This window comes from Lineus longissimus, chromosome 2, assembly GCF_910592395.1.
Source record: "Lineus longissimus chromosome 2, tnLinLong1.2, whole genome shotgun sequence".
In the NCBI taxonomy this organism is placed as follows: Eukaryota; Metazoa; Nemertea; class Pilidiophora; order Heteronemertea; family Lineidae; genus Lineus; species Lineus longissimus.
The window spans coordinates 20,426,283-20,450,580 of NC_088309.1; the positions used below are offsets into that span (position 1 = coordinate 20,426,283).

The 24,298-nt window shown below is 40.4% G+C and overlaps 1 protein-coding gene across 17 annotated transcripts in view; it reads left to right on the forward strand.

Moving 5' to 3' along the window:
* LOC135482789 (FERM domain-containing protein 5-like) overlaps window positions 1–23,721 on the forward strand; it is a 54,053-nt gene extending 30,332 nt beyond the window's left edge. For 5 of the 17 annotated variants that reach the window (XM_064763151.1, XM_064763153.1, XM_064763157.1 and 2 more), the window contains 12 exons: window positions 277–365; window positions 2,216–2,279; window positions 2,691–2,780; window positions 5,064–5,093; window positions 6,790–6,828; window positions 8,674–8,745; window positions 17,455–17,493; window positions 18,657–18,745; window positions 19,061–19,207; window positions 19,972–19,992; window positions 21,023–21,111; window positions 21,561–23,721. In XM_064763151.1, coding sequence (XP_064619221.1) covers window positions 277–365; window positions 2,216–2,279; window positions 2,691–2,780; window positions 5,064–5,093; window positions 6,790–6,828; window positions 8,674–8,745; window positions 17,455–17,493; window positions 18,657–18,745; window positions 19,061–19,207; window positions 19,972–19,992; window positions 21,023–21,111; window positions 21,561–22,243 — 1,452 coding nt within the window. In that variant the 3' untranslated portion in view covers window positions 22,244–23,721. The remainder of the gene's footprint in view (window positions 1–276; window positions 366–2,215; window positions 2,280–2,690; window positions 2,781–5,063; window positions 5,094–6,789; window positions 6,829–8,673; window positions 8,746–17,454; window positions 17,494–18,656; window positions 18,746–19,060; window positions 19,208–19,971; window positions 19,993–21,022; window positions 21,112–21,560) is intronic. The other 12 variants (XM_064763155.1, XM_064763156.1, XM_064763158.1 and 9 more) reach the window with 12 other exon arrangements.
* Window positions 23,722–24,298: the final 577 nt, after the last annotated feature.

Consider the following 24,298-nt stretch of genomic DNA (forward strand, 5'->3'; position numbering starts at 1 on the left):
AGATCTCTCAACAGCGTATGCATCTTGTGCAATGCATAAGATAAAAAGAACTGGTCAGCACTGTAGTTGTTTTCAAAAGGAGAATAGTATTGAAAGTAACAGAAGGCATAAAGTGAACATGATAAAAAGCTCATTGGCAAGAAGTAGAGAATGTAATTTCATCAGCCCTGGGCAATATCAATGAAGACACGTTTCAATTGACTTCTTTCTGAGGTAGTTTGAAATAGATGTCTGGCTTTATCAAAAACCTTGAGAAATGTCTTGTCTTAATTTCAGGACCAAAAGAGTAACCAACTCTACCTTGGGGTCACTCATCTCGGTATTGTTACATTCCAAGGCAACAAGAGAACACATCTTTTTAGATGGTAAGTCAGAATGGTAGATTCACTGCCTTGGGAGCTTAATTAGGAGGCCGAGGCTGACCTTTGTACCCCTCCATTAAGTGTGATTAAAAAACTAATTAGTTTCCAACATTATTTTCATCTTAAAGCAAGACTATAGGCTCAAACCAATTAGGTCAGATTAAGTTATGAAAGGTGTCTGTCCTATCTCACAATACATCGAAACTATGCATATAGACAGGAATATAATTATCACTGAATCAAGCACAACCCAGGCCCTTTCTGCCAATACCTTCATAGAACAGGCTGAGAGCTTACTTATTTCTTTTCTCAGTACCATTGATAAGACTGAACAAATGAGATTTTAGAAAAAAAAATTAAAGTTGTCAACTTAATTGTTATTATCTAATTCATAACGCTAAATGTCAAAATTTTCCCTGATTAGCTTTCTAAGCATAAGTGATGAGGAATGTCAATTTCAACTGAAAAATACTGCAATCGACTGTACAGTTGATGAGATTACTCTAGATGATTGTCATACATGATCGATGTTGTTTATAGGTGATGAATTGGTCTGACAACGTATCAGATGCTGATGACGATGCAGACGCCAGCCATCATTGGCACCATGATGAATCACCAGATTGAGGCTGATAGTCTGCTCAGTTATTGCCGTCTGCTACAGTGCAAATTGGCCAGTCATGTGGTTTCAAAGCATGGTCATACTGGATGTTAGAAAATGAAGATAGAATAACTTCAGCCCTGTTTGTGGTGAAGGCCCAAGAGCTCTATTCTTGTTGAAAATTGATATACATCTGAAGTTAGAACCAGCATTCAAAAATCTTCCTTACTTCGTTTTGGTAGAAATCCTTTTTTTAAGGTTTGACATTCTCCCAAGGTGACAAACAGCATCTCCCATCTTCATGTGTGACACTGAAAGAATCATTTGAGTTTCTCATCCAAAGATTCATTTGATGTGTTTTAGTACTTTTGAAGAAGATAATGATATCCTTTAATGTGTCGTACCTGAAAGTTGTTTTGGCTTTAGTCAATTATATAGTTTTGGTATTTGATATCACTTTCATGTTTCGATGGCACATGACCTCAGAAGTTTTATCAGAAGTGTAATAAGGCGCATTGTCTTTGGTAATGTTGCTATTTCCATCATCTTCGGACTTCCAACTCCATTGTACTATTGACTTATTATCTATTATGTCATGGTTTAATTTAAATTCATCATAGACAAGCAACAATTTTTTTTCCAAACTTTCTAATTCCCATTTCTAGAAAATTGTTCAGAATGATAGCAAGTTGATGTAATGTTTCCGTGACTAAGCAGAAGACATCATTCGCCTGACTGCTAAGGAAGATGGCCGCCAGGGAACTTTTGATTACAAAATCAATCCGTTTCATGCCTCCATAACCTCTTAAGTGTCGTCTGAATGTTTCTAAGAATGATAAATTATTGAACATTAATGTTGCCGGTGTCAGCTCAGTTGAGTCGGTCTGATGAGCAGTTATCTCAAAAAGTCTATTAAAGGGAGACGACAGGCAGGAGACAGGTGGGCACGATTAAGTTGCATGAAGTTGCTGATAGGTGTCTCTTGTATCTCACAGTACATTAACGCTACTCTTATTTCATATGAGAAGTGTTTGTTACTAAGGCAGTTAATCAACACTTCCCAAACTGTGTGTATTAGTTACATGAAATAGATTGTTACATGCCTGGAGTCCCCTTTAATGGAAAAGACGTACTGTTTACTTTATCTTTAAGCCCTCGCTAAGAGTAACGGAGGTCAATAGGTTACAGTCAGATTCCAGAGATGCATGTGCTAAACAGTTTTTGGTATCACTGTTAGAATTGCCTTTTCCAGGTCTCAGGTCAACAAAATTGCATTCGAGGGAAAGATGTTTATTGTCCATATCACTGTGCAAGAGGTGAGTAATGAGTCGATTCCAAGCAATCCAACTGTCCCAAAACCAAATTGACAATTACCGAAGCCCCAGCCTACTTTGCATTTATCCGAAACATACAATTCGCTTAAACAGTATAACACTAAATAAAATGCAAAACATTCCTGGTGGCATTGATGATGTCTGTTTTGCATTTTACATAAAATAACATAATTTGCGCCAACTTCGCCAAAACCTTTCTTTGGTACCAAGACTTTGGCATCTTGAATGACCAATTGAGATTCCCAATGTGTTTCACATCACAGTATATTGGCTCAGAAATCGGATCAGTTGTGATTTATCTTAATGGTATCTCTCAGGTAAACTGGACCAGTATTTTGAAAGTTCTTACTCTTTAAACCCAGCTTCTTTTCTTTAATTCTCTCCCCTCCGTAGGCATTACCTTTGTCACGGTTTATCCTTACCTCCATACCTTCGATATCCTCCTTGCCCCAAGACGCCACTGATATACACCAACAAACAAAGGTATTCACTGGGATGGCAGTTTTTTCTTCAAATATTTTAGCAATCTGGATTTTTTTGTTTTGGTGGGTCATGCAGGCCTCATGTTTTCATGAGTTATTCTGTCTTGATGCAGTTCATCGTGACCAGCAAATATATCATGACATGTCGAACACATATCATCTAAAACAGTCTTTATCTATTCTTGATATCATCCATATCTAATTTATCTTACACAAAGCAGACCGCATAGATTGAGCCTAAGGAATTTTTTTTTTGAAATTGTACTAGGGGCTTTACCTTAAAGGTTTTCAAGTGAGTAGTGAGGATTTCAACTTAACTTGCACTTGAACCAGTATGATACAGAGATGTACCAGTACTTGTAAAATGTGTCTTGTGTAAGTGAAATACTGGTGATGTCATTTTACTTTCACCTCTCATCATTTTCATGATTTACTGGACAGAACCTACAGTAGGGAAGGGTCTGCTTATATTCCAAATTGTGGTTCTCAGTCTCCGCAGCAGTCAGTCACGTGGTTAGGTGTTGATTTTATCTCTTTTGGTAAAGTAAACACACTTTAATGTTCAATTATTGAGTCATTGAAGTTATGACCTATAAGTCCTATAAGTCACAAGACATGTTATAAATTTTTTTGGTTTTGGGGACAGCTATTTCCCAGGTGCAATGAAAATGATGAGAACAAGATACATTAAGTCTTACAACAAAAATACCTCTCCACCACGAATTATATCATGCAAGCTAGCCTCTGCCCTATCACTAACTTCAAGAATAAATAACTCCTCGTCTTTATTCATTGTTATTTATTCTTGTTAACGTACATATTAGAGTGTACGTACGACTAAGTACCTACACTCTGCAACTGGCTTCTGCCAAGGAAAACGCTGAAGTTGTGTTTCGTCAATCGCAATGATGCCATTGAGGCATTGTTTTCCATCAATCCCGCTTTCATGTCCAAGAGACAATGCTATCCATCATTCCGCTAGATGATTTGCAGGGTCATTATGTTGGATGGCAAACACCTAATCAAGAACAGCAAGTAATCTGACAACACTCATTGCGCATACATAAAATGTTCACTCTATATTCTTGAAAATTATGCCAGAAAGCGCAGTGCTGTTGAAATAATGTTATTGCTTTGCTGTCCATGGCCACATGTTTTCAGTCCAATGTGACTTTGCAGTCCAAGGTGATGTTGATGATGTCATTTGCAAGTCATCTACGGAGAACTGGAAAGACATTGCTTTCATCATTGCTTCCATCATGTCTGAGAAACATCATGCCATCACTCCCTCTTCTTGTATCTCGCTCTTGCTCTAAAACATTTGGTTGTGGTGCATGTTCGCAGCTTAAAGGGCGGGTATAGTGTTGACAAGTTACATGGCTATGGGTTGGTATGGTTGGCAGAATCGGTTCAATTGCAGCATCTAGGTCTGCAACAACAAAACCAATAAACACCATAGCCAGTCACTTGGTGTTCAATAGTCCCTGAATATGGTACTGAAGAAATATTTTTTCGCAATGGTTTTGAAAAATATTTGAAGAAATACTTGAAAAAAATTATTACTGCTTTGGAGAGTTTTATTAATTTTTTGTGTCCAGCCCATCTACATTTACTAATAGCTTTGCCAGTCTCGCTCTGTCTTGGTCCTGTGCAAGATAACATTATTCTCATGTTGTGTGCTGATTTCTTGAATAGCTTAAAAATCTCTCTTCAGCATCACAGTGGTAACACTATTTCTAGATTAATAAGTATGGTCCATTAGTCGGGATATTCTGCTTTTCAGTTATCTTTGCCCCCTCCCACCCTCTTCCGTCTCCCATTGTTTGGAACTACCCCTTGCACAATTAGTTATTCAGCCCTTATGCGTGTAATTTGCAAACGAAATGAATAACATGGCTTCTTAATGTCATAAAAGTGATAAATGGTTTGATCTTTAGGGGACTGCTTCTGAGCCAGATCATGTGGGGGGAAGGAGGATGAAGATATAAAAGTGTTTTAAAGCAAGATTTATTTTTGGACAGTTCTCTAGTTGAATGTTGGAGAGACAGTTCTAGTAATGTATATGGGGTCAAGTGTGGTCAAACATTTTAGTAGTATAGCGGGGCAATATGGGATAACTTGACCTACTTCCTTCATGACCTTGACCTATTTTGGTCTGGTTTGTCCTGTTCTGCTGGGATGATAGGCTATTGTGGCTTAGTTTTAGTTGCACCCAGTTAGTTCTGTTTACTGGTAGATTTTCATCGGCCGCTGTTGTAATATTTCATGCACTGATTTTCTGTAGGGCGAAGACGTGTCTCTTTTTGTTAAGAAAGTAAGTCTGTTCATGTCGGCTTCAGCCATTACAGCCTCTGTAAATACATGTTGATGTCGAGACTCCTGCATGATGCAACGCATGTTAAGAATGGCTGCTGTTCACTAAATATTTTATGTTGTAGGGCAGGGAACTATAATGGTATATGTATATATGTCGGACGATGGTATAAATATTTTGTTTGTGTACATTGCCTTGGTCACCCAATGGAAACATATCAGAAAAAAGCATCAAGTCATTGCTATGTGATTATTCTAAAAGGTTTGATAATTAGTTTCACCATTATTTTATGGTTTAAATTCAAAATAATGAATTTGGTATGGTAACTAATATGATGACCCCTTTTTGCATCGATGTTGAGAGTTGAATTTATTTTGTTCTACTGGGTGACCAAGTCTAATGTGTACCTTGTGTTGAAAGTGGTCAAGGTTGTATTCAGGCACCACCGCTTGTGGTGCACAGCTAAGGTCAAAGTCCTGATGTTAGCAACATTCACTAGTAGTTTAGAAGCACCCGTCAATGAAAACTTCAGTTACATGCATTTTGCCCAAGATTTTAAAGCAAGTACAATTGTTTACTAGAGACATTTAGTACTGATCATAAATGATAGTGATGTACCTCTTCTCCCCATGTTTAAAACAGTCTTTCTTTCAAACGACCCCCCTTGCATGCACATGGTGAAGAGTCTGCCAGATAAAGTACTTTTGAAAGTGTTGTCAACAGGAAGCTATTATCCAGTTCCTCATGTTGCACTGAGGCAAAAAATGCAAGCTGAAGAAGTTCACTGTGGCAATTACTTACTAGACTGGCATTTTTCTTTGGTGGAGTTCAGGAACTAGGTTTTTTGCATTGACTGCACTTGCTTTGAGTTAGTGGTTACAAATTGTGCGGAAAGAGGACTGGGAGTGTATAAGTCCTCTTCTTCTTCTGGGGTCGCACTTAAGTAACTTGACATAGCTTTTCTGGGCCTGGTTAAAAGTGGGACTTTTTTATACTGGAGGATATGAGCATCAGACTTAATTCCTTTCTAATAGAAGATGCTATTTTAAGGATTGGTAGAGTTGAAAATTGAGGTGAATGTTTTTTTCTTTACCAATGCAACTGCTCTAATCCCTGCTTTTGGGTGCTTTCTAATACTTAGACAGAAAATATCTTGTGGTGGCATTGGTTTTATGATGATTTAAAATAAGTTAGGCTGATTCATCCTGCATTCATAATTCATAATTTGTTGAGGTAATCGTTTGGCAGGTACTGGGATAAATTGCCGCTTTGATAATAAAGAAAGAACTGAACTTTGCATATGAAATGGATTGTCTGCTTTTACATATGTTTTCTCTGTTTTACCGGATAATCCCTACTTCCCTTCCCCCAAATGAAACTTTGATTTGACAAAAGGTTGCAATGAAGCCCCTTGATATCAGACCCATTTATTATGAAATAGTTTATGTTTGATCCATTACGATAGATGAACATTAAATTTGTGTTGCCTGATACTGAGTGCCTCTTCAGCCAATACTCCCTTTCTCCATTTCTCCTCAGAAAGTCGATGGGACAAGAATACTTAGTCTAGCCACTTCCCAGGATTACGTCAATAATTTTTTTAGTCTGATGATAAATTTGACAGATGGCAGCTGGGGGCCAGTAAGGACGACAGACCATCTATCTTTCCTATCTTAACACTCTCCTTCAATTTCAGCACTCAACATTCATGAGGCGGGCTCCCCATCTCCATCAGGTTTGAATAGTTCTATTTCATCCCATTGTACATTGTTGCATGGTCGCCATGACAACTTGGTTAAGTAAAGTTTACACCTGGGCTTTTAGAGTTTCCTGTTTTGCATATGATATAGGCATGGCATGATTTGTTGTGTTTTGTTGATAGATTATCAGCTCAATAGATTGCATGGCTTTATTTCAAATGAGATAGAATGCTGTGTGCTGATAAAAATTATAGACTGCCCAAGGACTTTACTCAGATTGACCCATTTAAGAGGAACGTTGGCTATTTTCTTCTCCTATCTATCCTTTGGTACCTGTAGATGGTCACCTGTTGATGTGAAGATGTCTTGTTATACCTTGACCCAGCTTGGGGGCTAAAACATCCCTGGCTTAGATGCAATTTCCCAGTGATAGCGCACACGGTCCTCCAGTCTCCAAATCAGTTTAAATCTATAGGAATGCTGCAACTCTGCTTCAGCTTCTGCTTGAGAGGTGTATGCACAGTTAGCATCGAAAACAATGTCCTTTTTGTTTTACCAGTAATAATTTATTTTGTGCATCAGCTGGACCTCTCTGTGCTCTCACTGTGTGATAATGTTTCTCTAAGTGGTGCTATTGGTTGTCTTCCACTTATCGAAGTGGCAACATGAGTGATATCAAGAGCTTTATGGTGTTTGTTGGTTATTTTCCCAGTATTCTTTTTCTGGACGCCTGGATCTGACCACAACTTACTGGAGGGATTCAGAAGAGAAACCATTATTTTAGCAGAAGTCGAGAACGTTTTAAAAAGTTTTGGCATCTGAAGTTCCTGCACCCTCAATCTGTAGTTTTAAAACGGCGAAATTCATCATGATTTCGACAAGTTTTTTTGGTGTATATTTTTGTTATTGATTGCATTATTTGCAAGTAGTTGCTATCTGGAATTGGTTATCTTAATCAAGTCCTAATCATATGATTGACCATTGATTTTGTGTGTTTATTTCTCAAAAAAATTCTTGTCGCTTTTTTCAATCTTCTCAATTATTTTTATCGCATGTTAGAATTAAAGTGTAGTTCTTACAAATTGCATTCATCTTCAAATGCATGATTGAATAACAGACCTGAGTGCATGACCAAGGAATCTGGTAATTTTCTATCCTGAAACAATGTATTTAGAATCAAAGGTAGGACATGTTTTGATTGACACATGATCTGTCATCAGCCTGGATGAAATTTTCAACCAAATTCCTTCAGTTGCATCATCATTTGGAATGTTCCTTTACTTGCAGACCGCATCTATAAGATATGATCGTGTTGTTGCTGTTCAGTCAAGTTGGGCTGCTATACTGCTAATGAGTTTGCTCCTGGCTATGTGCATGTCACATATCTTCCCTTTAGTTCATTAGTACCTAGCTTCCATTACTTGTGACCAATAATCAATAAGTATTTCCGTAAGGAAAGGTATTGCATTCTGAACTCTGTAGGTGACCAGGCTGTAAAGGTCATCTCTTAGATACCGGAAACTTATCCCCTGACTGCCTTAATCCCTCCCCTCTTTTGCCCCTCAACTCTTTTCCCTTCGGCTGCTTCAACGGACTGCTTGATTATGAATTGTTTCCTCCATATATTACATTCCCTCTTATCTTGACTGTATCATATCATCAGCTTCTCTAAATTGTTCTCTTCTTGATGATGTTTCCACTCTTTATTCTCTCAAATTTCTCTCAAATATCCTTGGGGCGTTGATAATGTACAGCATCATGAACAGCATCATAAAGCTTCTTCGGTTCCAATTTAACCTCTTCTGCAACATATTGTAAATGCATGGAATGCTTGTGTTCTTGTTCAATCCAACCAGCTTGTTTAATTTTCTTGTCTGCAGCCAACAGAACGAGACAACAAGTGCAAAACTAGTATAGAAACGAGCACTTCAGATCCACCGCCTCTTCCAATGGTGTGTTCAAATTGCAGTTTGTAGCAGTTTTGAATTTGTTTGAATTGCGTGTATAATTTGTTGTTGACGTAAACCAGGAAATACGGTGATTGTGAAGAAATTTGTTCATTTGTGGGGTGCTTGAGCATGTTCAGAGAGCTACTAATGATACAAAGTAAAATAACCAATGATACAATGTAAAATTTTCAAATTACACTTTTGAAAACATTTCGATTGTAATTTTCCTGGTTGTGTCAATGAGGTGCTTGCTGAGTTCATGTACATGTACCATGATAATATTTTTCTCTGGTTTTCTAGGATAGCACATTGGAATTTCTTCCTCAGAATGTTGGAGGTTATGCATGAAGTTATTCAAACTTCTTTTATTCGAAAACCAAAAGTTGTAATTTCCTTTTAGTCATTTGAATCATACTTATTGAGAACATTGAATTTCTCTCTGACATCAATGTTTTCTCGGGGCGGTCTTCTCAAGTATCCATCCTTGTCCATCACATTAAAATTAACCCACCATTGCATTCTAAGGAAGAAATTACTATTGTACAAACGTGCTTGTTTGTATACTGTAAACTGTTAAGTACCTTGTACCTTGGTACCTAGTTTATTTGTGCAAAACTCCCAAAATCTTGTGATTTTGGTTGATGACAAAATTTATATATTTTGGCAAAAAGTCAGAGAATCTTGGTTTTTCGCAAAATCCGTGAAACTTTAGCAGTTTGCATTTCCTGTTTTGGTAGGATAGCGTGTTGCAGTGATTGGTTGGTTATGGTTATTTTGTTGAAGGCTTCACATAGACAAATTTGTTGACTTGCCTTATATAGTTTTGCTAACAGCTTGTTGATATATATGTCCTGCACTTTTGTCACAAGGCGTGATGACTGTTTCACAGGTCACATTCTGTAGTTGAGGCGACGTCTTTGCTGACACTCACAACTGGTTTCCAACAAGCCTGATTTGTTTGTGTGATGTTGAGCAACTTTCACCAGCACTGGTCTTTATCAAAATTTGTTATCGTATATAGCTGTGCAGTTACCAAATGAATACTAACTAGTACACATAAAGCCTTTCAAACTGTTGACCAATAACCCATCCCAATCTAATGGGATGCCCTCACATGATACTAGTAGTCCCTTAGCTATAGTTAAACAGAATATGTACAATGCAATACGAAGATTTTGATAGAAATATCAATGTTAATTATATGAAAAGAGAAGCATCAACCAGATCATAGCAACAGTTCTATTATAGAAAAAATTATTAACCTTGTTTTTATTACTCTTTTTCTTTTCACCATTCCTTTTAAAATTATTAGTATTTTTTCATTTCCTTTATTTCTTAACCATTTTTAGAAGGTAAGACTTTTGTTTACCTGACCTATTTGTTTATCGTTGCCGTTTATCCTTGTTAGCTCACCTCTTAGCAGAGGTGAGCTTATCCCATACCGTGGCGTCCGTCGTCCGTCGTCGTCGTCGTCGTCGTCGTCGTCGTCGTCGTCGTCGTCGTCGTCGTCGTCGTCGTCGTCGTCGTCCGTCGTCGTCCGTCGTCCGTTAGCAGGGCACGTTTCGTAACTGTTAGAGCTATTGAGTTGAAACTTGGTACACATGTACCCTTATGTAATGACACCTTGGAGACCAAGTTTCGGTCCGATTCGTTTCATGGTTTGGCCACCAGGGGGCCAAACGTTAAAAGTGAAAATATGCAATATCTCCCTTAATAGTAGTCGGGAAATTTTGAAAAAAATATGGTAGGTACTTCTAGCAAAGGTGCATCATATATCCTCCGGGTTTTTGATTTGACCTCCTCTTCAAGGTCACAGAGGTCAAATGGTGTAAATTGGCCGTTAGGATGTAACAATGGCACGTTTCTAAACTGCAATGACTATTGATACCAAATTTGGTACACATTTACCCCTGAGTCAGGTGATCTCAGGGACCGAAGTTTGGTCCAATATGATTCACCACTTGACCACCAGGGGGCAAAATCCAAAAACCTTAAAAATGTGATTATTCCTTAACTTCTTGCCCGATTGCCACCAATTTGATATCATGGGTACATCTAACCACCATACAGTATATGTCACACAGGTTTTTAATTTGACCTTCTTGTCAAGGTCACAGAGGTCAAATGGCGTAAATTCGCCGTCAGGCCGTAACTATGGCACGTTTCTTAACTGCAATGACTATTGATCACAAATTAAGTACACATGTACCCCTTGTGTCATGTCTTGATCCTTGGAAGATATCAGATTTAGGAACTATAGATGGATTTCATAACAACAATAAACTGGTTTATTGGTGATTATACCGGAAGTTGTGACAAGCCCAAGATGGCTACAATACAAGCACATTTGTGCGACCACTACTGATATTATTATACAGGGTGTAACATAACACAGTATCCAACATTCCTCACCCCCAGAAGATGCCAGTCCATGATACGTGAGCTTGATCAAAACCTAATAACACTGTAACTGGAAACCCACTGACTAGGATAAGTCTATACACATAGTCTCTAAATAATCCAATTGTCTATAGGATTTGATTTACACTCGAATGTGCTAACACTATATTCAGTACACAGCAAATCTGCTCACTGCTGGAGGTAAGTATAATTATCTGGAATACCAACACTACAATTACTCAGTTATAAACGATTGCTTAACTCAACTGAACAATAATGAAAATGGAACACACAATATCCATATGCAATTACAAGTTCAACATAAGAATGATTAGGTACTCATATTGAATGAATGTCAAGAGCCACACTCGCAGCAGAATTAACAAAGGATTGACATACTAAGGCAGCGATCCGCCTACACCTTAGACGCCTATTGATTATCGCTACAGGTCAAGCCTATCTGGCGGATGGCTGACCCGACTGGACCTACGAAGAGGTTGCTGTGGCGGTCCAGCAGATGGCGAAGGTGGGGCAACTACTGGTGGAGTAGCAGCCTGCGGTGTCCTAGTGACCACAGAATCGGAATCTCTCGGATTTCCCTGAATTTCCTCCCGTTGTGGAATGGGCACAACCTGCGGTGGTTGTGTCTCGTGTTCAACCGATGTGTCCTCCTGTGCCTCGTTGAGACGTATAGCATCCTGATGGCGGCGCCACACGCGACCATCCTTCAAACGAATAGTGTATGATACCGGTCCTGATCTTGATGTGATGCGTCCCGGATACCAGTTCAGACCACGATCAGCAAAGTTCTTAGCGAAAACTGCGTCACCAACGCTAAATTCCCTGGCTTTAGCCTTCGTATCATGACGCGATTTCATGGCAGTTTGACCACGTAACACAGATGATGACAGGTCTGGTACTGCCAAATCCAATCTAGAGCGAAGCTGACGATGCATGAGGAGCTCACATGGTGCCATGCCAGTGGTAGCATGGGGCGTTATACGATAACGGAAAAGAACCTCCAGGAGACGAGATTCCAGCGATTGCGATTTCGAAGACTTTGACAGTCCACTCTTGATAGTCTGAACAGCGCGTTCAGCGAGCCCATTACTGGCCGGGTGATAGGGTGCTGTGAAGATATGACGTATTCCGTTACTCTTGCAGAAGTCCCGGAACTCTTGACTAGTGAAATTCGAACCATTGTCCGAAACGATAATATGCGGTAATCCGTGCACTGCAAATGTTGCTTTCAGTTTGCCAATAGTGTTCAACGACGTTGCAGAGTTGAGCACATGAGCATCGATATACTTGGTATGTGCGTCTGCAATGATGAGAATCATTTTTCCCTCATATGGTCCAGCGAAATCGATATGAAGACGGAACCATGGTTTACCAGGCCATTCCCATGGGTGAAGCGGAGCGGCGGTTGGTTTCTTCACATGCTGTTGACAACTCTGACAATCTTTCACTTTCTGCTCAATGTCCTCATCCAAGTTTGGCCACCAGATATATGATCGAGCCAGTTTTTTCATCCTGACCATGCCTGGATGTGCCAAGTGCAACTCCTCCAGGAGCTGACGATGACCTTGTGGAGGCACGATGACCCGAGCACCCCACAAGATACAACCTTCGTGTAGAGTTAGTTCATTTCTACGATAGAAATATGGCTGATATTGCTTATCAACCCGCTTAGGCCATCCTGAAAGGATGAACTTTCGAACATTGGCCAACACAGGATGTCTGTTGGTCCAGGTGGCGATCATGGTGTGCGTAACGACAGTGGTGTCAATCTGATCCAATGCATGAATGAACTCTGCCGGTGGTGGAGAAGCTGGTGGGGGCGACGCTGGTAGTCGACTTAGGCCATCCGCGTTACCATTCTGTTGCCCTGGACGATAGACGATTTTATAGTCATATGCGGACAGAGTTAGAGCCCACCTTTGTATGCGCAGTGCGGCCGTTGGTGGTATTGGTTTGTCTTGATGCAACAAACCTACTAACGGTTTATGATCCGTCAACAAGGTAAAAGTTCTTCCCCATAAGTACTGGTGCCACTTTTTGACCGCAAAAATCAACGCTAACGCCTCCTTTTCCAGTTGCGAGTAGTTGCGTTCAGCAGACGATAAGGAACGTGAAGCATACGCGACAGGTCGGTCCTGTCCTTTGATTTCACCAGGATGAGACAATACCGCACCAAGTCCGTAAGGTGACGCGTCTGGAGCTACGATTATCTCCTTTGCTGGATCATAATGCACAAGGATTTTCGATGATTGTAACAGTTCCTTAGAAACCACAAAAGCTTTCTGCTGATCAGGACCCCAATGCCAGGACCCTTTCTTGCGCAAGAGTTCATGTAATGGTTCCAACACGGTTGCACGATTTCTCAAGAACCGTTCATAATAGTTCAGCATTCCGAGATATGCCTGCAGTTGTTGGATGTTCTCCGGTGGTGGTGCCTTGACAATGGCCTCAACCTTTTCGGGGACAGGATGCAAGCCATCCTTATCAATGCGGTGACCCAGGTACACAACAGCATCAGCATTGAATGTACATTTCTCTTCTCTTAACCGCCACCCTGCGTCTAGCAGCCGTTTCAGAACTTTCTCGAGATTAGCCAGGTGTTCCTGAGCGGTCTTGCCCGTAACTAAGATATCGTCGAGGTACACAACGACATGATCAAGTCCTTGTAATAGATTGTCCATTGTTCTCTGAAAGATGCCAGGGGCGGAAGAAATGCCGAACGCTAGACGGTTATAGCGAAATAACCCACGGTGTGTGTTGATAACTACTAGTTCTTTCGAAGCATCGTCTAGCTCCATCTGTAGGTAGGCATCCGACATATCAATCTTGGTAAAGGTCTGCCCTCCGGCCAACTTAGCATACAGATCAGCTATCTTTGGTATTGGGTATTGGTTCCCCCTGGTAGCCTGATTGACAGTGAGTTTAAAATCACCACAGATACGAACTTGCCCATTTGGTTTACGAACAGGCACGATCGGTGCAGCCCAGTCGGATTGAGCCACAGGTTCAATGATACCCAGAGCTAACAATCTGTCAAGTTCCTTATCAATTGCCTCGAGAAGTGCATACGGTACTGGACGCGCTTTATGAAATACCGGTACTACGTTTGGATCGATATGTAGTTTTGCCTTGGTTTTGACCTTGCCTAAGCCTGGTTTAAACAAGTCGCGATACTTCGACAACACAACTTTTATTTCACTGATGCGCTGATTTATCTTCTCATGCACAGAATGAGTCTCGAAAATTGTTTGCCACTTCAGACACAATTTTGACATCCAGTCTCGTCCTAGCAGATTTGGACGATCTCCGGGCACGACTAGGAGAGACAGCTCCGCCTGTTGGTCCTCATACGTAACAGGAACTACACACATGCCTGATGGTCGAAATTCTTCGCCAGTATACGTACGTAACTTCACCGAAGCTGGTTCAAGATTTAAAGTTTCTGTCCCTGTGCGCAGTCTATCGAACTCATCCTGACTCACAATGGTTTTTGAAGCCCCGGTGTCGACTTCAAACGTTATGTTCACGCCATTGATTATAGCATCGACGGTATATGGCGTGATAGGCGACTCTGCCCATGCCTGCTTTCTACGCTTAGGGAACTTGTTTGGATCCTCGGACTCCGTATTGAACAAGTTGTAAGTGTCCTCCCAAGGCCGGTTCTGATTATTGCTGTAACCGTACGTATCGTCATCACCAACATGATGCTGCTTGTGCCTTGGGCTGAATCTCGGTTTTGCTGATTGACCAGCCTGAGTTCCCTGTTTTGCCTGTTTCGATTTCCGGCAAACCCTAGCATAATGGTTCATGATACCACAGTTATTGCAGCTTTTCCCCTTTGCAGGGCATTCGTTCTCATGAGGGTACGGTCCCCCACACAAGCCACAAGTTAAGTCTTTCGACTTCGGTTTTGCTTTGGGTACAAACTTTTTTGGTTTCGATCGATTGTTCTGTGACTCCACTTTCTTGATAACGGTTTCGTGTCCATCAACCATAGCCTTGGCCTGAACCCCGCTAGCCTCTCTAGCCCTAGCATAGGCTAAGAGTTGCTGTAAGGTGAGGTTGGGGTCCCGCAAAGCCTTTTGACGAACTTCAGAGTCACGACAAGTTTGTACGATCTGCGATTTAATCTCACGATCCACATCATGAAACTCACAATGAATGCTCAGTTTTCGGAGCCGAACATGATACTGGTCAGTCGATTCATCCGGCTTTTGCCGAGCCTGACGAAAGCTGTAGGTTTCGAATTCAACGTTCTTGGCTGGTTGAAAATATGCTTTGATTGCATTCTTGCACGCAGCGTAATCATCAGCAGCGCCTCGATCAGGGATATTTTCGAATATCGTGAACAGTTCCTCGCCCACACAGTGCAACAACATTGCCCTCTGGCGGATTTGATTGGTGATATTGGTTGCAACTAAAAAGTTATCAAAACGCTTGGTATATTGCTCCCAACGGGAGGCTGCCGTTTCTTTAGGCTCAAGAGGGAAATGTTCCAACTCTGCTAGCTTGGGTTTTATCGACATGATGATTGAAAGGTTATCCCGAAGCTACGATACGATGCACTGCACTGGCCGATACGATGTATGATGATGTGCGCAGAGCAACCGAGCAGGGTTCTGCCCCGATTCTGCCTCGATTTATGCACAGATACACGCGAGATACCGCTTACGAAGTGATGTTGCCGAAAGTTAGTTTACCCTCGTCGCCAAATGTCATGTCTTGATCCTTGGAAGATATCAGATTTAGGAACTATAGATGGATTTCATAACAACAATAAACTGGTTTATTGGTGATTATACCGGAAGTTGTGACAAGCCCAAGATGGCTACAATACAAGCACATTTGTGCGACCACTACTGATATTATTATACAGGGTGTAACATAACACAGTATCCAACACCTTGGTCAGGTGATCTCAGGTGATCTCAGGTACCGAAGTTTGGTGCAATCTGATTTGCCGTTTGGCCTCCCGGGAGGGGGCCAAATCCTAAATTCTTCAAAATGCCATTATTCCTAGTAATGACTTGCCCGATTGACACCAATTTTATATCATAGGTACATCTAATTCTAACAACCATTCAATGTGTCACCCGGGTCTTCTTTGATTTGACCTACTTTTCAAGGTCACAGAGGTCGAATGTACTGTAAATTGGCCATTTTGGGGAAATTGTAATTGCTTGGACCTACATCAAACCTAACACTACATGACACAATACCATGCTCTTTATCCATCTTTCCTCCACATGAGGTGAGCACAATGGCCCTGGCCATTTCCTTTTTTCTTGTATATTTGACTAATTTTAAGTTAGAGGTTTATTGTAAATGTCTGTAGTTCTGAGCTGAAGCATTCCTAGGCTTGGTATAGCTGAAACTTAGAATGAGTCATGTTGCCTCTCAGACCTGTTTTAAGGTGTTAAGATGTTGATTATCGCAAACTTCTTAGTAATTGTGCATCGAAAATTCTTTCAGTGTACCAATTTGGGCTGGGAATCGCAAAATAGAAAAAAGTCTGATCCCATCAGCTGGCGTTCTCAGGAAATAGTGGAGAGGGGGGTTTAATTTTTGCTCCCTTGATTGCGTTACACAGAAACGAGGAGAAAACATGAAGCCCTCAATTTCCCTGTTTTCAGATAGCCAGCCTCACCAAAACTAAAAGAACAAAGAATTTCATCAAAATAGGCAATGATTTTGGGAATTTCTCGAATTTTCTATGCACTGGGTGTCCGTGTTATGGTGATGGTATTTGTGTTACTGCCTATGCATGTTATGAGTCAAGTCGTCGGTGAAATTTGCTGTAAGTGCTTGTTCAGTGTTACATGGTTAATGTTATTTCCCTTGTGGGAAAATAATGTGTTTGCCGTGTTTTTAGAGGTGGATGCTATGTTTTAAAGTACCCATGCTCTTCCAAGTCTTAAGGGGTCCATGTAAACTAATGGTGGCTTTAAGCTCGTGCTCTGACAGTCTCAAAATATGTGTGTAGGAGGTAGTTAAGGGTAGTGATGCTGGTGGGCTTACTTCAACCAATGAGGGTAATGTCTTGGGGGTTTGTTTGCAAGGCCGTACACGCGAATACTAACCCCTGATTTCCTCAGGATTGGGTAATAGGGTTGCAGCAAGTATACCTTCTTTGTAATAACAGAAGTTCAATTGTGGAGCAAGTCTACAACCTTTGAAATGGCAAACTTGATGTCTCTTTAATGGCAAAGAATCTTATACATACTGAATGTTCTCCTTCCCCCCACCCCTTCCCGTGCTCCGCTAATTTCAACTCTCTCATTTTTGTTCTAGCCTGAGCCGGGCCTTTTTCGATGTGTCAGTGCATCAACGGTATTCTGCATAACTTATTTCTAAAGTGTTGGCCTTTGTGCTTGAAGTAGAACATTATGGCAAAACCATAGTCAGTTTATTTTCTTCTGTACATTTCTTACTTACGTTCAACCATAGACGTTCTACCTGCCTGTGTGTTACAGGGATTATTTAGAATGTCGATTTGAATATTATTTCAGCTTCCGATGCATTCTTGCATCACCCTCTCTTTCAGTTGACAGGAATTGTTTAACTAAACATTAGTGATGACCTTTGGTAATTTCTGTTGTTTGTGTTGTATCCACGATGATGTTCCCATGCTAAATAAAGCAATGGCAATATGTTTCTGTGTGTCCAACAGGTCAAGTTTACATAGTTTACATAGAAGTCACGCTCTGGTCCTTGAGGTTAAAGCTGAATTTGACTCAAAAATATTAAGAATATTAATACCCTGCCCCTGACGGGTGCAATTCATCTTCAGAGTTGTAAACCGTGTTAGAAAAGTTCATGTAGTCTTGTCAACATGTCAGTGTTTAACATAACAGCATGGGTAGACAGACGTCAGTAATACTATCGTCTCATAGTTAATTAACTGGTCTTTCCGTAGGGCCAAACATATTTAAAGGGAGCGTTGAATAGATCTGGTGCTAGAAGGGAAGACCATGGAGCCTTGCCTATTCAGATGGCGAATTTGATGATGGTATTGTTCTAGAAGGGAAGACAATATGGTCGTACGTGTAGCCTATTCAAAGGGAGGGTATGATAGATCTGGTCTTAGAAGGGAAGACCGGATATAACTATGAGACCAAAGTATGTAAAATATTATGGAGTGCTCTGTTGCATGTCAGGATGTCGGATGTAGCAATTTTTTGTAGGCTGCCAATCACGTTAACAAGAACCAGGCTTTCCATTTGACATTTCTGTTTGAAACCTTTTGAAAGTGAAAAAGCTGACAGCCTGATTCCACTTCTGACGGTCTGATTCCACTACTTCAACAGACTGTCATGATGCAGATAAGATTAACCCATTTTCAAAATGGTCATAGATTAAGCAGGCTAAATGTGCAATGTCGAAATGAATTTTTACTTGAGATACTACCCACTTTGGAGTGATGGTCACTTATTCCCCAAAATGCAGTGGAAATAAGGTGTTGGTGTCATCACCTTGTTTGCTTCTCATTACAGAAAAAGCATGCCTGTGGATTCAAGTGCCAATCATATGCTGCCTGTCGCCAGCTATGGAGGATAGCTGTAGAGCAGCAAGCATTCTTCACGTAAGTACGCTCTTAGAAATTAAGGTTTTTGAACTTTGGTCAACACAAATATGTACCCTGTACAGGTTTTCGGCGAAGTGAAAAAACCCTGAAAGTTTTTCAGAATCTCAAACGTCTGCTGGGTGCATATTGAGCTCTGCACACTGCAGGATCCAGCAGGGTACTGTACTGGTGATGTGCCCTGTAGATGGATGGCCTCAACATCCTTCACAGTGTGGTGAACCAGACATATCATGAACTGAAACTACTGATCAGTGGTCACCGGTACCAATGTCTGCTCAATACCTTTGGTGAAATTCTATTGCATCTTTTCAGCCTGAACAAGTCTGGAGATGCCCCCAAACTCTCATCCGGTGGCAGCTTCTTCACACGAGGGGCCAAGTTCCGCTTCAGCGGCCGATGTCAGAGAGAGGTGATCGCTGAGAGCAAGAACATTCTCAGGGAGCCACCTTCATTCATTCGGTGAGTCAGTTGATTGGAGTACATATTCAATCATTGGGGTTGCCACCTTGACCAAAAAAGCTTGAAATTGCTTTTGGCCCAGTTCTTTTAATGTCCTGTACAGACAAGTTGGTGGTAAAACTAATCAGGCGGTGCTGTTTTATTTTACATTTTTTAGTGCTGCTCCTGGTGTTAAATCACATGCCCAGCACCATCCTGACAATTCGGCCATGACTCGATACATACTTACTCGAACATGTTGTTGGCCCTGCTTGCTCAAGGATGGCCAGCACCAGACAGTTAGAATTCCTTGCTCTCTGATAAAGTTTAAATCATCTCTACCTTGATATCATTGAATCTACTTTCTAGATTGTCTGCAATGAGGCTAAGGTTTAGCTTTAGCCTGACTATGGCTTCTCAAAGGGCAAGCCCTGCAGAAATCTGGAGACACCTTAATAGGTATTCGACTTCTCAAGATGAGTGCATGAGAATGACTCATGCTCAGTATTTATATTGATGCACAAATTTAGCATGGTTACCCTTTGTCCATATTGAACAATCCTTGAGTGGTGAATCATAAAGTGACAGTCTGCTTCAGCAGAGCATAATGAACCCGGCCCATCTTAACTTCAGTAAAAGTTGCTTCAGGCCGTAACTTCATCCCTAATAGCGCATTTGAGCTTAAAATGCTTTGAGCAAGTTGGCCGGATACATGACCAGATAGATGTGCATGAACTTCCTTGAAATGAATTTTACTTTGATAGTTGTTTGTTTTGATAATTTAGTCAACTGAGCGCCTCAGAAGGGTATGTAAATGTATTGTTGGTGCACATTTTAGCAACTGGTGTATGGCTTGTCTTTAACACTATATATTTTTTCTGATTTTACACATGCAGTGCAGGTTCTATCTGACGAAGCAGGTCTCACTTCTATGGGGTGTATCAATGAATGTACAACTCTATAGTCTTACTTGTGCACAAAAGGGAATGTTATTGCTGACCAATACCAATTCACAGAGTTATAACTCCACAACACGGTTTTGGTGGCGATAGAGCCGGTGTAACATCTGTGGTTGTTCCCCATGTTTCAGTGTTTCCAAACAATAGGCAGCTAGAGAGACCATGACTTTTCAATAGGGGGGATACACAGAAAAACTCGTCAATCTATTTTTGAGCGTTCCCAAACAATGAGGGGAAACACTCAAAAACAGAAACACTCAAAAACATTACACCGGGACTTATACCCTTGTATAAGTTTGTAGCCATTTAGAAGTATCTTGATTGACTGAGTATCTTCAATTGAATAATTGCACACATTCTCTCACCTTTCTGACATTATCATGGCTATACACCACACCCAACTTCAACATACACCTTTCTCGATCATCTGCCCAGCTAGATAAATCTCATGTCACCGTCTGTTTATCATGCATCATACTTGAGCTCTGGTGTAAGTTTTTTTTACAATGCATGCTAATTTCCTGATGGAGGATTGATTGGTGTTTTCCATTGAGACAGGGGTGTTTCACAAGATCAAATCAAAGATCTTTAACCACAATTTTCTGACCAACTCAAATCCAGTGCACTGCTCAATTTCTTCCTCTTTAGCATCATTAAACTTGAAGCATCAACATAGCTAGGAAAAGAGATTCAATGAACATAGATAACTGCTGTCCTGCCGACCCTGAAATTAAGCTTTGCTTAAATAATCTTATAGGTTTCAAACTGTTCCTCGGCACTGATAAAGTCATTTCAGACGCATGCTTAACATAAAGACATTGGAGAAAAACACTAGAACTTATGAAAAAAAATAACAAATTGTTATTTGCCATTCCAGGACACTGTCTAATCCCAAGTTCACGAGAACATTCAAGAAGTCTGCCACACTGCCTACACGCATATCACGTGAGCTTCTTATTGATCATGGTAAGTTATGGTGGTTGCCTGGTTTGTACTTGTGCAGTTTATGGTTGCAACCTGTATCTACCGGCGCTCGAAGTGTTTTGCCCGGAACATAGGAAGCAAGTTGCGGTCAAAGCAGTTTTCTTATAAGTTCTGTTCAGTAATCCTTTGAGAACTTTTTGGTAGGACTTGGAAAAAGATATCTATTTTTATATGGTTACATGTATACGCAGTCTCGGTTATGGTGTTCATTTATGTGTTGAGTAATCAGACAGAAAATCTCGGAATTTTGTACGAGCTTCTACTAACTGTGGCACCGATTCTAAGTCCTCAAAGGAGTATAGCCAAATTCCCTCGCTTTAGGCCCATTTTCTCGTAAAATTGATGCAAAAAAGTTAGCCATAACGAGAAGAGCCTTGTTCTACTAATGTGAATGCAAGATTTTACCTAATGTTGGTGTTAATTTCTTTCAGGTTATGAAACGATGAAGCCTGTAAATCATGCTCCAAACACATCGACCCCCATGAAAGAGAGTCAGCTCGTTGAGTTTGTCATTCCAGAAGATAATTCCATGGCGGTCAGTTCACCGCCGCAGGGTGACATCCAGGTGAGGCCGAGGCTGACGGAAATTGTTCCAGAACTTGACCAAGAAATGAACACGACGACGGACGTTGGGTCACCGACTATAGAGCGAGAGGCTCCGTTAGCAGAAGAGGAGGATCTCGATGAGCATTGTGAGGAGTCGGTGATTGTAAAAGACGAGGCGGAGCCGACAGAACAGGTGAATTTGGATGCTCAGATCGAGATGCTGCAGAAAGAGTTACAGCAGGCCAAGATGAATAACGTCAACCACATGGAGGTCAAGGAAGAGAAACCCGTCACGAATGATTGCAAGTCGAACGGGAAAGCCCATCATGTGGTAGATGATGCGGTGGCGTTACCAGTGCGGCGAAATAGATGTCTGAAAGTTATGGTTCCTCTGCTGATTTCATTTGGGACAATGGCTGTGGTGGTCATCGTCATGGTGGTGTTACTCTTTGAGTTGAAGACGGACAGTGCGGCGGTGCTTGGGGTGCGTCGCAACGCTCACATACAGGAGTTCCATCATCATGTCTACAGTCCAGTCCGCAATCTCTTCTCCAAGGCGTTGAAGTAAACATTCTTCTCTTAGTTTTCTTTGTACTTTTTGGTTTACTTGGCTCGCCTTGAGTAGGAAAGTGTTCCTTCTGTTGAATAGGTCAAAATTGCGGAAGGATAACTTGTGGTATAGGCCGCATGACTTCTGATCTCTTTAATCTGATGACGAGGTATCTCAAAGCGATAAAAAAGTCAACCTTGCAAGCCATTTCTAAGGCTATTGTGCACACACCAGAAGAGAGTGATTTGTGAATTTGACTCTTATCTGTACTTCGAGAAATTCTCTCATTTCTTTCTTTCAATGGTTCACATATCTCCAAAATAACAGTTCCTCGTAATTGCCAGCTTTCCTGTGAATAAAGTGCCAGTAAACATAAGAAAACCTGGAGCACATGGACATGTGCATATAAATTTTTCTTTAACAACTTACCTGTCTACGGCACTGTTTTGTGATATCACATATCTATTTATTACAGTAACCTTTAATAAAATTAAAGATGGCACAACCATTCACATTCATGCGTGTGCAGTTGGCATATTGTATAGGCTTTTGGTGGATAAGCTATATGTTGCCTTCATGCTAGAGAGCACGGGTTTTGGTGGCTTTAAGTAAGGTAACAGGAATTTAGTTGCTGCTTTGTAGAGCACTCGGTTGTATGCTTTTTTGCTAATCAGGTTGTATGGAAGCAGAGGTCGTATGCTTATTATGTGAGGCATACTGTAAACTATTGTCCATTTCACGAAATAATGGCACCCGACTTCGCACAGAAAATGAAATACTTGAACAAAATGTTATGTGTCATGTGAAACTTTGAAATCCAATGTATATAGTATTACCTTCTTTGCCAGAATAGGGCAAAGCATGGACAAGAACGATCCTTTTGAAGTGAAATACTGACAAATCTTTCCAGCCATTTTAAGCTTGTATTGCATGTGGTGCTGTTTTTTCGTGAAACGAGTGTAGATAGTAATATGTTCAGAGACAAAGTGTAACTTTCTATCTCTACTTTACTCATAATCTGAGTTATAGTTTCCATCCAAATTACTGCGCTCATTTCTTTGGTAGTTCCTGCTTCTGACAGTAAGATGGAAAATATAAATTTTTCATCTAATCTTCTAATTTTTCGGACAAATTTAGAACAATGAATTCCTGATCGCATCAAATGTATCTGGAGTACCAAAATGAAACCAAATCAAGGAATGGATCACAAATTATTTTAAAGATATGTTTAAGATTCAGTCAGTTTGTGTTTTAAAATGTACTATTTTGTGTTCCTGTTATCATGATGACCCGAGGTCATGTGTTCATATATTGTCAGTAGCATTGTCATAGCTTTAAAAGTAGCTTCTTTTCAAAACGTCTTTTCGAGCGTGCTATCTTCATTCCTCTTGTTTCAATGATATAAATTATTATTAAGAATAATATTATTCTGGTGTAAGCTTTAGAGGTTGCTTACTCTTTGTGTATATAGGGTTGGGAACACAGCGATGTATAAATAGATATCATTAATTTATGATCAGGGTTTAAATTTTGTACATAAGATAATTACCTGACACTCCAATGGCTCTATGTAGTACAATTGCCATGTTTTTGTGGCCTCTGAGTGATATGATGGGTGTGTCCTTGTCTGCATAATAACAAAAGGAAACGAAGACTATAGTCTCTTGATTGCTTTTGTATGACAAAATCTCAAAATGAAGGGCTTTCACTGCATTTTAATCATGAGTCAGTCAATTTGTAAACATAGACAATTGTAGATTGGGCATTTATTCAAAGGAAACGAAAAAATCTTGTTGTCAAATTTGATTCAAATTTTTTATTTCCATATTGACATGTGGGTTTTATCACATTCTCTTGAATGGATTAAAAAGAACTACAAATTTGTCAAAATATACAGTTTTGGAAGACTGTTGTACATGTATACAAGGGCACAAACTTCACCAGCAAGTGTATTATACATACACATTGTCTCATGTAATTATAAATGAGTAGTATTTTCTTCTGTAAGTCGTATGCATTTGTCACAAAAATTGCATTTTTTAACTTTAAAAGTTGCAAATCTTGGCACTCCTA